This window comes from Drepanopeziza brunnea (genome assembly GCF_022702325.1).
Source record: "Drepanopeziza brunnea f. sp. 'multigermtubi' strain 214-2 chromosome Unknown ctg4, whole genome shotgun sequence".
NCBI lineage: Eukaryota > Fungi > Ascomycota > Leotiomycetes > Helotiales > Drepanopezizaceae > Drepanopeziza > Drepanopeziza brunnea.
In genome coordinates, this window is record NW_027094067.1 from 1751944 (window position 1) to 1764463 (window position 12520).

General features: G+C 47.2%; 3 protein-coding genes across 6 annotated transcripts; 1 reads left to right on the forward strand and 2 right to left on the reverse strand.

Annotated features, from left to right (window-relative positions):
• Positions 1 to 1400: 1400 nt before the first annotated feature.
• On the forward strand, positions 1401 to 3695 carry L3040_003285 (uncharacterized protein; the record flags this gene model as incomplete). Of its 3 annotated transcripts, XM_066154405.1 has the most annotated exons (7): positions 1401 to 1493; positions 1592 to 1646; positions 1722 to 1748; positions 1792 to 1912; positions 1962 to 2907; positions 2956 to 3059; positions 3107 to 3695. In XM_066154405.1, 7 exons carry the CDS (start codon positions 1401 to 1403, stop codon positions 3693 to 3695), a joined length of 1935 nt encoding a protein of 644 aa, XP_066012370.1. The 3 variants fall into 3 exon arrangements, with proteins under 3 accessions (XP_066012370.1, XP_066012368.1, XP_066012369.1); XM_066154403.1 differs by having other exon boundaries at positions 1409 to 1493; positions 1722 to 1912; positions 1979 to 2907; XM_066154404.1 differs by having other exon boundaries at positions 1409 to 1493; positions 1722 to 1912; positions 1985 to 2907.
• Positions 3696 to 5424: 1729 nt separating this feature from the next.
• Positions 5425 to 8457, reverse strand: L3040_003286 (uncharacterized protein; the record flags this gene model as incomplete). Of its 2 annotated transcripts, none has more annotated exons than XM_007293692.2 (1): positions 5425 to 8457. In XM_007293692.2, one exon carries the CDS (start codon positions 8455 to 8457, stop codon positions 5425 to 5427), a length of 3033 nt encoding a protein of 1010 aa, XP_007293754.2. The 2 variants fall into 2 exon arrangements, with proteins under 2 accessions (XP_007293754.2, XP_066012371.1); XM_066154406.1 differs by having other exon boundaries at positions 5425 to 6573.
• A 2649-nt stretch (positions 8458 to 11106) lies between these two features.
• L3040_003287 (uncharacterized protein) lies at positions 11107 to 12365 on the reverse strand (the record flags this gene model as incomplete). The annotated part of the gene is made up of 2 exons (XM_066154407.1): positions 11107 to 12163; positions 12217 to 12365. The coding sequence occupies 2 exons, from the start codon at positions 12363 to 12365 to the stop codon at positions 11107 to 11109; spliced, it is 1206 nt and encodes a 401-aa protein (XP_066012372.1).
• Positions 12366 to 12520: the final 155 nt, after the last annotated feature.

A 12520-nucleotide genomic window follows, 5' to 3' on the forward strand; every position in this document is an offset into this window, starting at 1 on the left:
CTTGCACCTACTACAGAGTGAAACTGTAATCCTGTTCACTACCCTTTTCTTTTGCAAGCTTGTCCCCTTTCGTAAGCTCCCAGAAACATCTCTAAAACTATTTCGGATATTTGCAAATACGATGCCACTATCGAAATGTCTTTGCACGATCTTGCTAGCCTTCAGCTTTCTCTTTAATAGAGCTCATGGACTCTTCTTAAGAAGAGAAATAAGAAGACAAATTATCGGCTATCGAACAGTTTCCGCAGTAAGTATCACTTGATTAATAGAATGTAAGCTTATATTAATTACTCAAATTGTAGCAAGAAGCCGACTATATCAATCAAAATAATACGCCATTAAGATTTAAAGGTTTCGATCAAGCACGCCAATTTGAGAATCAATTAGGAAGTGGCTTATCTCTGAGTGAGTTAAACTATATCTATAGATCGTTACTTACTACGCTAAGGTAATAATTCAAATAGCACAAAAACCTGCTCTCTGGCCAGGTAGTCCATCGGTAGAGAATTGGCATTGTGTTGTCGAAGCGGATAGTGATATGTTTGCAAATGCGCGCAAAGTATATATTCCAGGATACTACCAAAAAAAGATTCGACCTGGAAAGCTTGAAGAGGTTGCCCTATGGCACGGAGGCGAAGTCGCTATCGAAGATTATATTAAGTTATCTGTACAAAGACACCCCGGAAGAGCGCTACGCTTCTCATATATCGAAAACATGGGTTGGGAGTTGCAAATGGTTATTCCAACTGATGCAGTAAATGGAAACGATCTGGCATTATGGTCTAAATGCTTTGAAACCAAGGAAGAGCTGTTAAAATATTCGAGCGAAACTATTGATTGGCAGAAATGGCATATTACTGGAGATCTTGGATCACCAAGCCTTGAAACTTTCGTTCCATGGATAAATGATGCTTAAAATGTATGTACATACATACATACATACATACATCCATACATATATATATATATACATCAGGAAGAGTCTACAGTATATTTGAGATGATTTTCGACATGGGGACATACGGTACCTCCGTATGATCAACACTGATTGAGTGACTGGCTCGTGCATCTACCTATCTGCAGTGCAGGCCCGAGTGGGTAAGTAGCCGAGCCGGTCCCCGGTCCTGGTCCCGGTCCCGGTCCTCTCGGGCCGAGTCTCACCCTCAATCCTGTCTGTGGCTGAACGGCACAGCAAGCATATCAATCATCAAGAAAGGCAAGGAAGCGCATTCAGTGCACCAACAAGAGAAACACCCCCACAATACAGAAAAAGGCTGTCGACTCGACTCGACTCGTCTTGACTCAACCCCCAACTCGCTCGCACATACCGTACTTCGTCCATCATATATCTGCCATCCCCCCCGCCACATGGTCCTTTCCCACCTTCTTCCCACCATGGCATGTCGAGATGGAGGCTCAGAGCCTGTCGACTTGCAACCAATGTGGCAAAAGATTTCAGCGCCGAGCCCACTTGTTGCGACACCAACAGCAGCGTAAGTGCCCGTACGTACGCACGCTCTACGAAGCATTACAGACAGGCAGACAGTCAGTCCTGTGGATCTGGTTCTAATCAGATGTGATGCACACACAGATTCCGGAGATCGACCATACAGCTGCAAATTTTGCGCGAAGACCTTCAAGCGCAGGTATGAGTAACCACCACCCTTCCCCCTCTCGGGCATGAACGTGTATGTCTGTGTTAACACATCTCGTGTCTTCAGTGATGTCCTACGAGATCACTTCAGCAGGTGCGATCGCAGAGGAACCGCTGCAATTCCTAATTCCCTGGAGAGAGGAAGAAAGCGACACGCATGCGACGAGTGTTCGCGACTGAAGGTCAAATGCGACAACAACGTTCCTTGCAGAAAATGTACGGAATTCGGGAGGATATGTACAAAGTCTCGGAACGCAGGTAATGATGTCTAGCGATGGGCTAATGCCAATATTCATGTTCATATCAGTGCTTATACCGTGGAAGTATCAGGCGCGGCCTCGAGCCCAGAACAGACGCGAGTGCAATCGCCGCTCAGCCGCTCGACTCCAGAACTATCCTCCGACCGAAATTCCATAGGGTTCCTCCTCAACTGTCCCAGCGACAAAGACTTCATTCGAGAATTCCCTCAGTCGACAGCACAGAGTCCCATGGTCAATCCGGTACAACTGGCGAGGGTGATGTCGATGGATGGGAATAGTCAGTCATCTGGAGGAGTTGCCATACCAGAAAATATCTATCAAGCATATCAAGGGCAGACGGACCAGCTGGAAGTGTTCCTTGATCGCCTCGAATTCCAGAATTTCCAGCAGCAGACAAACCACTGGGAGATGCCCAGTGAGGATGACATGCTACTCTGGTCCGGCGCAAATGTGATGCTTCCAGACCATAGAGGTTTGGCCCAGAGAGCCTTCGACATAAGACAGAAGTTGAATTATGCGGCGGCTGCTCAGAACCCGCCTTTCTTGCCGTCCGAGCAGGTTGTTGAGGCGATTGAGATGGTGACTGCCGAGAATATTACGACATACGTCAGACTATACTTCAGGCACTGGCATAAGCATGCCCCCATGGTACATAGGGCTACCTTCAATCCATGCACTGCTGCACTTCCCCTGGTAATCTCCGTGATGAGCATTGGCGCCATGTATTCGCCAAAACCCGACGATGTTGCTAGGCTAAAGAGCTTGTTGGATACCATGGAATGCTACATATACTCGATTCCTGGCGTGGGTGATGAGTACGAACTGCCTGGTCGAAGCTACGTCAAGCTAGGAGAGATCGCGTCTCCGGGTCTGCAACAGTATCAACTAGAAGAGGTGCAAGGCGCCTATCTCATCATTGTCCTGCAATACTGGACTGGCAACCCGACTGCAAGAATAAGAGTGCGACAACAACGGTTCCCCAGAGTTGTTCAGGTATGTACCGACGACACAAAGCAAGGACCCCTCTGCTGACTCGAGCAGATTTTCCACCATTTAGAAGTGCTCACCATGCAGCATTCTCCCACAGACGAAATAAAAGACCAGGCTTCTTTCGGAGCTTGGATTCGAAAGGAATCTTTCATCCGGTACGTGCAACCGACAGCTGCGCGATCACCACCCTAATATTTGACAGGACGGGAACAATCGCAGTTATGCTCGACCACGCCTTCGGTATCTTCAATAATGTGTCTCCCTGCTTCCAGTGGGCAGAGCTCGATCTCCCCTTTCCAAGTGACGAGAGATTCTTCGAGCTCTCCAGCTTTGAAGAGATGGTCGCAAAATCCGCCGAAATTCCACGCTACGGTATAAAGCTCAAAGACGCGTTTCTCGTCCTGTTCTCGCCAGAAGGCGCGGAAAGCGAACTCAACGCCCTCAGAAACTTGAAATTCGGAGATGCTCAAATGCTAATGCATTTCCTATACTTCCATATCTGGTCTTCAACCTTTAATAATCCACTCGCGTCGCTCCCGAGAACTAACATCCCGGCCTTGACCGCTCCGTATCATCTAGCGTTGCGTAACTGGCGCACCCTCTGGAACGAAATCAAAGGTGCGGTGGATGAAGAGGAGTGGAGCAAGTTAGGGTTTCAGCGAACCGCAGAGTCGTACTATTATGCGGTAAAATCGATACTGAGCGTTTTTGAGAAGAACAAAGGTCGATTCCCGCCCATACCCAGCAATTGCGAGAAGGGGAGCCATCTGAAGCGGTTGCTAAGTTTTTGACTGGGGGGGTGATATATAGAAGCGGTTGGGATATGCTATATGGCAGAAGAGGAGCCATCTAAAGCGGTTGCTAAGTTTTTGATTAAGACGGTGATATATAAACGCGGTTAAGATATGCCATATTAAAAAAGGGGAGCCATCTGAAGCGGTTGCTAAGTGTTTTGATTAGAGAAGTGATATATAGATGCGGTTAAGATATGCTATATAGCAAAAGAGAGCCATCTAAAACGGTTGCTAAGTTTTTGATTAAGCTGGTGACATATGGACGCGGCTGGATATGCTACACGCAGCAGGATTTGGTAGGACATGAACACGGCGTTCTTTGCGGCATTTGGGTCGTGGTAGCTCAGCCTGGTGTTGCGATAAAAGGCCAACAAATCAACCAATACGTGTTACGTTTGGAGCTTCAATGGCTCTTTTTCTTTCTCATTGTTTTTCTTTCTCTTCTTTTTTTTTTTTTCTTTTCATGGCCCGATCGACAATCTCTTATTGAATAAAGCCATCATCGCCCGCCTTAAAGCGAGCCTGTCAATCATCATCACCATCTATCCTGATCCATCTTTATTTTGTTTCGAGATAAATATTATTAATTAATCGGAGTCCTTATCTCCCCCCCTCCCCCCACGCCCTCCCCCGCCCATACATTTTTTCCTTCTCTCTCTTTAGTATATTTTATGTTCCGGATTGTTTCGATATAAGACGGTGTTTTTATACGATGCGAAACGACTTGATCAGACTTTTATAAGATAGAAAAAATCGAGGGGTCTTATTTCGTTTTGTTTTTCAGAAATGGAATGTAGAAAGGAGGGAAATGGATAAGTGAGTAGTGGGTAGGTTTCGTGGGTTAAGGTAGGTAGGTATGATGGATACAGATAGAGAAAAACATCATAATCGATAGTTGACGTCTTTCAGTTTACATTTTCAAGTCTTTTTTTCTCATGTCAAAAGGTTCCAAGGTTTACGGAGCAGAAGAAGAAGCAAAAAAGAAAAAGTGTGTGCAGAATAGTTTGTTTCCGCAAGGTTTTTCAAAATCTCAGATGGTAAAAAAGGGAAGGTTTTTTTCCCGTTGGCCAAGCTAGGACTTGTGGGATATGGAAAGTGTGTATATTATATTATATGTGTGTGTATAAGTTGAGAGAGTGAGAGAGATAGTCAGGTTGGATGATGGATGGGTCAGTTGGATGGATTTATCATTGGATCGTTTAGCGAGCGGTTTATTTATTATGTTCAGTGGTTCATTCATATATACATATTACATATACGGTCCCATCCATCTATTTATATATAGAAGAGGAAGAAGAGGAAGAAGAGGAAGAAGAGGAAGAATAAGAGAAGGGGGTTGTTTTTGGTTTTATCTATTGACCTACTTGTATACCTACTTCGTACCTATCTATATTTTTTGTATTTTTTGTAAAGAGCCGACCGACCAGGTCGGATCTGAGTGTGCTCTGCGTTTACTGCTCTCTTCTCAAAACGAAAAGTAGGAAGAAAAAAATGAAAATGAAAAGAAGACCACGGTGCTTTTGATTGAATGATTGATATGTATCTGCACTAAAAACAGATGAGCATGCCCTTCCTATCCTCCCAACGTCCCGAAACTCCTTTTCCTTGATGAAGCCAGTCATGCATTCATGCAAGCAAGCAATAGCCAGATACAGAATATGCAACATTTACTGCCATGTTCAAACACCCCTAGTCGGAAGCAACAACATAACATCATCACCAACGCTCAAGGGCGTTGCATAGTAGGGGGTTTGAAGCTCTGCTTCTGCCCCTTGCGACTCGCCCACCCATCCATAGACCGGCGCACCCCCAACGTCTTTCGCGCTCCAGTCCCATTCACGTTCCCATTCTGCAGCATGGAAACTGTCGTCTGGTGTGTCGATATGATCGGCGGACGAATCTTGTTCAGGATGGGAGGCCTGGCTGTGAGACCCGCGGGCTGTGGTGGGGGTTGAGGTGAGAGTTCCTTTTCCTGGTGAGTAGGAGAAGGAGGATTAGGCCTTGGTGGCGAACTTGAAAGAAACACATAATCGTTTCTGTGGGATTGTACGTCTAGCTGAGCATTCTGTCGGAGGCGATTTCCCGATGTCCCGTTACCTAAGCGATGGTTTGAAAGTGCAGTAGCTATGCCTACATGTTCCGATGTGGTGGATTTTGATCGTGCTTGATTAAATGATTTCGCAACAATTGGGGCACGAGGCTTCGGATCCGTTTCCTTAATCATGGGAACAGGCTTGTTGACCTGGGGCTCCGATTTACCGAAAAACCCAAACAAGGTCCCTTGGCCTTCCGGAAGTCTGCCTGTCTGTTTGGGCTTCTTCTTCCCCCGATCGAAATCTTCTGCGTCTTGCTCGTCGTTCAAAGTGCCATTGACCGATTGTTCCTTTAGCACTTGCAGATGCAAACCTGCCGTCACAAATCCAGCCGTTGTAAAGCTCGCAGCCCGGTCCATGGTGGTAGCATAAGAAGGTTTCCAATCCCTCTCGGGTCCTTCGAGGTTACTCATGGATCGCCCCAGCTCAGCTCGTCGTCGCTTAGGGGCTTGCTGTCCCGCCATGAAGCTTGAGGTCCCTGCTGTCATAGAATTCCATCTCGACTCCTGATCCGACTCTTTCTCTTCGCCGCGTTCCGGAAACAGGTCGTCTTCTGTGCTAGTGAGTGATGCAGATGATTTCTCAATTGATCTCCGAGATGGCAAGTTTCGTCTTAGGATCTGTGCCAAATCCGTGACTGCTGGCGACCCGAGCGATGGGCCTTTTGCGTCCAGCAGTGAAGCGAGTCCTGGCGGCGTTAAGAAGGGCGAAAGAATCGTGTCTTCATTCGAAGTACTCTTAATAGGACAGCTCATGTACAGCAAAGCTTTGGCTCTCGTCATAGCTACATATAAGAGTCTTCGTTCCTCATTCGTATCCTCGGCCCGAGAATGTGGGATTGAGCCTTGATAGGCGGCCGGGATAAACACAACAGGCCATTCGAGACCCTTCGCAGCATGGATTGTCGAGATTGTGATTCGGGTTATTGTGGCAGTTTCGGCATCCTCTGGCTTTACTTCCGAGGCAAGGGCCACGTTCGCCAGGAACCTTGAAAGTGTATCGGCATCGTCATTCTGCTTCAAGCCATCAATTTCCGGAAGAGTTTCATCCTCATAGCCAAATGATATGAGATCTTCAAAGTCATTGGCTTGCGTGATTAGTTCTTGAACGTTGTCCCATCTGGCTTTATTCTCGTCCCCGTGGTGCTCCTCGAGCCATCTCTCATAACTTGTTTTCGTGAGCACAAACTGTATTAGCCCGGAAGTAGACAATCGCTCATCTGGAGGGCCAGCCGACTTGCTTCTTCCCATCAAAATGATGTTGACAAAAGCTGCAAGATTTTGCTCTTGTTTGTTCTTCAGCTTCGTCTTCGTCGTTCGCTTACGTTGCACGATATTGAGTATTAATGTCCACAGTGTGATCTTGGACTGGTCTGCTTCTTCGAGTAAGTCTTTAATGGTTGCTTCGCCAATCCTCCTGGAAGGGGTATTTATGATTCTAGCGAGAGCATCATTGTTGTCCGGCTGGTTGATGACTCGCAAGTAGTCTAGGACAGTTTTGATCTCAAGTCGATCATAGAATCGCTGGCCACCAACCATCCTGTATGCGATACCAGCCTTACCCAGAGCAGTTTCGATCAGCCGGGATAAAGCAGAAGACCTCAACAATATGGCGAAGTCGTTCAAGTCTAGAAGTTCTCCCGTCATTCCCCTGATCCTCTGTATCTCCGTCACAATCCAATGAGCTTCCTTTTGCGCCCCTGATAATTTCCGAAGTACAGGTCTCGTACCTGGCGAGTGAGTTGCTAGGAGTGACTTTGCAACTCTCGAGCTGTCCTGTTGGATAACACTCAAAGCCGACATCAGAATCGCCCCTGAGGACCTGTAATTCTCCTCCAAAGCTATTGTAACCGTGTCCGGATATTGGTGAAGCATACGTTTATAATTCTTGATCTCTGCTGCTCTGAAGCCATAGATACTTTGGTCTGGGTCGCCGACAATAGTGATTCTCTTTCGCTGGGCAGCAAAAAGTCGCATCAGGTCGAACTGCACCAAATTGGTGTCTTGAAACTCGTCAATCAGGACAGCTTCTACATTAGATACGCAGGAAGGGTGCATTCGGAGGAGGTCGACACATCGAAGGAGTAAGTCGTCGTAGTCGAGCAGATTTGATCTGCGTAGGGCCTCTTCGTATTCCTCATAACACTTCTCGAATTCTTGCTCTTCTACAATCTTGGCGCCAGACTTTTTTTGGGATTTGACTTCTTGGTCCACGGATGTACGAGCCTTTAATCCGCTGATTCGCGATCGGACAACTTTTGCATCTATCATGAAGCGATGCCTTTTCACAATACGCTTGATGATCGCCAGAGAATCTGCACTGTCCGCAATTCCAAAATCCTTCTTGATATCAATCAGATGTCCGTATCGAGCCAGGTATCTTCGCGCAATGCTGTGAAAGGTCCCCAGTATGAGTTTCGATTCCGTTCCATTTCCAATCAACTTCCCAATTCTCTCTTTCATCTCCCGCGCGGCCTTGACCGTGAAGGTTGCGACGATTACGTTCCACGGCTGGAGGCCCTGCGCAAGTAACCATGCTGTCCGCGAGGTCAAAGTATGCGTCTTTCCGCTTCCGGGGCCAGCCAAAATCGCGAGAGTGTCTGCGAACGAGGATACAGCAGCCTGCTGAGACTGGTTAAGGTTCGTGAGCAAGCCGTCAGGATTCATGGTTCGTGATTAGGTGGGAATAACTCGACGCAATTCTTGGGGGGGAAATCGAGGTAAAAGCTCCAGTTGCCATCGAGTCACTGAGGGCTAAGGCTTTGATCTTGTGCTTTGTTGTATGTCGCAGCTGGTGCTTCGAGATAGCTCGAGGGGTTGATTTTGGAGCGCGTCGTATCTGCCCCGTGCGCACCACAACAGACGCCGAATCACGTGTGAGGAGTCATTCAACCTGAAATTATATTCCTGGAATTGACTATCAACTCGCCGCTCTTCTCCATAGAATATTGAGAGTATTGGATCGTAAATCAAATATCTACCAAGATGATAATTCCCACCACACTATTCAAAAGGTATACCCGAACAAATCTGCTACAAACGTCGTCTGCACCACACAACCAATATTCTACCTCACCAGCAGTTTGATCAAGGGAAATCGTTTATTTATTCGTTGTCCAAGCCTGTTAGCTATGACAATGACCAATCCCGCTATTTTGTTGTCATAACGCTCCATCGAAAGTATTCTTCCTCGCCCTTTAGTTTTACACTTTCTATTTCTACGCTGTTATAATCAGGCTCTTGTTGGCAGAGTTTAGTCTAACATGTTGGAATGCGAGCGTTTCAAAAGGGCCTTGATTCACAATGAACTGGTGTCTGCATCAGGATTTATATCAACCAGAGTATGCACAGCATGTAAATCTGTTTGATTACCATAAAAATACATGATTTCCTGGAATATCTTATACAACGTATGGCTCTTAACAAGTGAAGTGCTCTTGTTGTTATTGTGATATCAAACTAAGCGAGTTGGCTAGAAGAATCAATATGTTTCCATTGCAATGTCTTTTGGAATGAAAATTGAGCATCCAAAGTTCATGAAACAAATGTTTATGACTGTCCTGAAGGCGGAATCTTCATGCATACCAATTGCAATACAACACATTTGCGATTCCGAACGACACTACTATCTTAGCGAGGTGAATCTACTCCTGCCTTGACTCAGCCACGCATAGAAGCTCGCTACCACGATTATCGTGAGATGCCATGTTTCGGCGTCTCTCGTTTTTTATACTCAGTAAACCATGCCTGCTCACAATACCCTCTATGGGTTCCACATTTTCATTCCTAAGTACAGCTGCCATCGCCAATACCTTATTCTGAAACCACCATCAGAAGGTTTCCGAATCTTTATCTGGCTGCCACGATTCGGTTTCTGCATCAGTCAGAGGTGACCCGTTGACGAGCGCCGCCAGGTCATTTCTACCCGGTAAAAATCTTTCTTTCAGACCGCCCTCGTACAAGAACTCTGGCTTCTGAAAGACTCTCAGGTCGAACTTTATAGGATGGCGACGAAGTTCCATCCCGGATTCTGGCCTTGGGTATAGTTTTCATCATTCCCGGCTAGCTAGCTGACTTGGCCTTAGGCTGATCTTTGGAAAGATATATCCGCATGAAATCCATGAATGGTTCTTTCTCCCTACGGCAGCCAATGCTTCCGAAAGTCGCCATTCCGCGTTGTATAGGGCCGTCGTTATCCTCATCATCATCCCCATCCTCGTCCTCGTCCTCGTCCTCATCGTCAACATCCTTCACCTCGATCTTCTTCGCTGCTGAGGGTTTCTCCTTTTCATCTTCTCCCGATGAATGCTCCTCATCTTCCTCATCTTCCGACTCATCCCTCTTCCTTTTGGTCTCCCCCCCCCCCCTGTTATGTCATCTGCCGCTGATTCTTCATCGTCCGTGTCGGAGCTTAGGTCAATGAACAATAAGGGTTTGGCTGAAGCAACTCCTCCCTTGCTTGATTCGCCCCCTTTGCCTGACTATTCCCTTCTGCTTTCGCCGTACCTTATTTGTAGATTCGCGAACCATGTCGATATACTAGAAAACGACAGATTTTTAAACTGGCCTGTGTACCAAATCGCCTTTCCTCGGTCCCCTTCTCGTCTGGATCATAATCTGCTGTCGCCTGCACAAACGGGTCCTTCGTTGTAAATGAATTGACCTGGACTTGCAATCAGCACCATGTCAGATAAAAATAAAAGACTAGAGGTTCTGGCGGCCCTCTAATCATATTTGTCAAGAAGAACAACGTCTTTATCCTTCGCGTCAATCAGGATCTGATCATCGTAGTCCGGACTTTCGTCTAAGTACTCCATCATATCCTCATATACTCCCACATCTACATCGTCAAGCTCGTTGAACTGCTGTCTTTCCACTTCTGTTTCTGGAAAACGGGGCGTACGAAATTTCTGGGGCCATGTGAACCATTAGAAGCGATAGTATGAGACATGAGAGAGTGATCGAAGGTAGCCAGATTTAGCTCGTTTGATTCGATGACACTCGGAAATGCTCGAAGCAAAGAACAAAGGGCAATGAGGACGTACAGCGCACAGGGTATGATTTCGAGGAGCGCTTCTAGCATGCTTCCGCAAGTCCGTGAATGAGTGCTGTATCCACGGTTTTGGTAAACCAACTCTCGGTATCGAGTGAAGCGTTCCATGACGTTCGATGGGAGAAGGGGCAGGGAAGGACGAAAGTGCCAGAAAATCAGAGTGAGGAATGCTTCAGAGGTTTCTGACATGGCAAAAAAAGTGTGTGACTAGGTCAGGCCTCAAAACTAGGTACCTTGACAACTCACTATTCCGGGTATTTGCGCTACCACCACCCCTTTTTCTTCGGTTCGCGGCTTGTTGTCGGAGCCTGCTTTTCCTTCCCCTCGGCATCCACTGCCACAACAAGTGGTGCCACTTGCTGTCCCTTCTCGCTCTCTCTGACCGCAGATTTGGACTTTGGTTTCCTCAGCTCCACCCACCACGTCGTGCCTGCGTGCCACCACTTGGGTTGCTCAATCTTGACAATCTCCAAGCCACTCTCCTCCACAATCTGCCTAATATCTCTGTTCCACCAACACCCAAAAGCTTCCGCGTGTCCCTCAGCGGACTTATCCAGCGCCTTGTTCAAAAATGCCCAACTCCCTCTCCCATGCTCCAACAGCAAAATTCGTCCCTCCTCCTCCTTCACACACTCTCCCAGATTCTTCAGCAGTTTGACAGGATCGCTGACTGAACACAGCCCCATAGTCTGCAGCACGGTATCATATTTCGAGTCCAGATTTCCACTCCTCTCGTTCGCGCTCTTGGGAGGCCCAGGAATAGCACCGGGCTCAGTCGCGTCGGCGATGACCCACCTTACGCCCAGAATCCCTGGGAACATCTTGCCGAACTTCTCGTGTGCAATCTCCAACATCTCTCCACTTTTGTCCACGGCTGTGAAGCTCCTAACCTTCCCTTTCTTGATATGGCCTGTGGCATCGACTTTGCCCACACCTTGATGACCTTTAAAGTCCCATTGATAGAACTCTAAGTTCCGCCCTGTGCCGATCGAGACTTCGAGGACGTCACCTACTGCTTCCGATGCCAATTTCCGCCGCAGCGAAGTGATACCCATGCTATTTTCCATCGGATCGACGGTATCGTCGAATGTGGTAGCGATCTTGTCGTATTGGGTAGACACATCTTGCTGTGAGGCTGGAGAGATGCGCGTAGGCTTGCCATCGTCTCTGGTAATGGTGATGTAGAAATATGTCATATAACCCGATAAGCCCAATACAATTAAGCCTCCGAAGTACATGGGAATTACACGGTTCCGAAAAGGGTTGGCTTTAGGTTTGGGAGTAGAAAGGGGTTTGGGAACCTGCTTTTGGGTTGATGGCCTGGCAGTAGGTTAGCTAGGGAAATCATTGAATAGCATCAGAATTGCTCGCACTTATACTTAGGATGAGACTCCTTCGATGTGCTTTTAGTTACGGCCTTTGATGGCTTTGGTATCGCGGGCTTTGCATGTTTCGCTGGCTTTGCGTGTTTTGCTGCTTGTAATGGTATGGTTGTGCTGAGATCCCTTCGACATCTTGACATCGAGCCATTGGCCTTAGAGCTCGCAAGGAGCAGCCTTTTGCATGCTCTCTCCATCACTTCTCCCCCTCAGGTGAGCTGTATAGCCGATCTAGGCTCAGTGTAATATGTTCACCTTGTAAAATCAAGGCCAAATTATTTTGAAGTCCTTGGGCGGG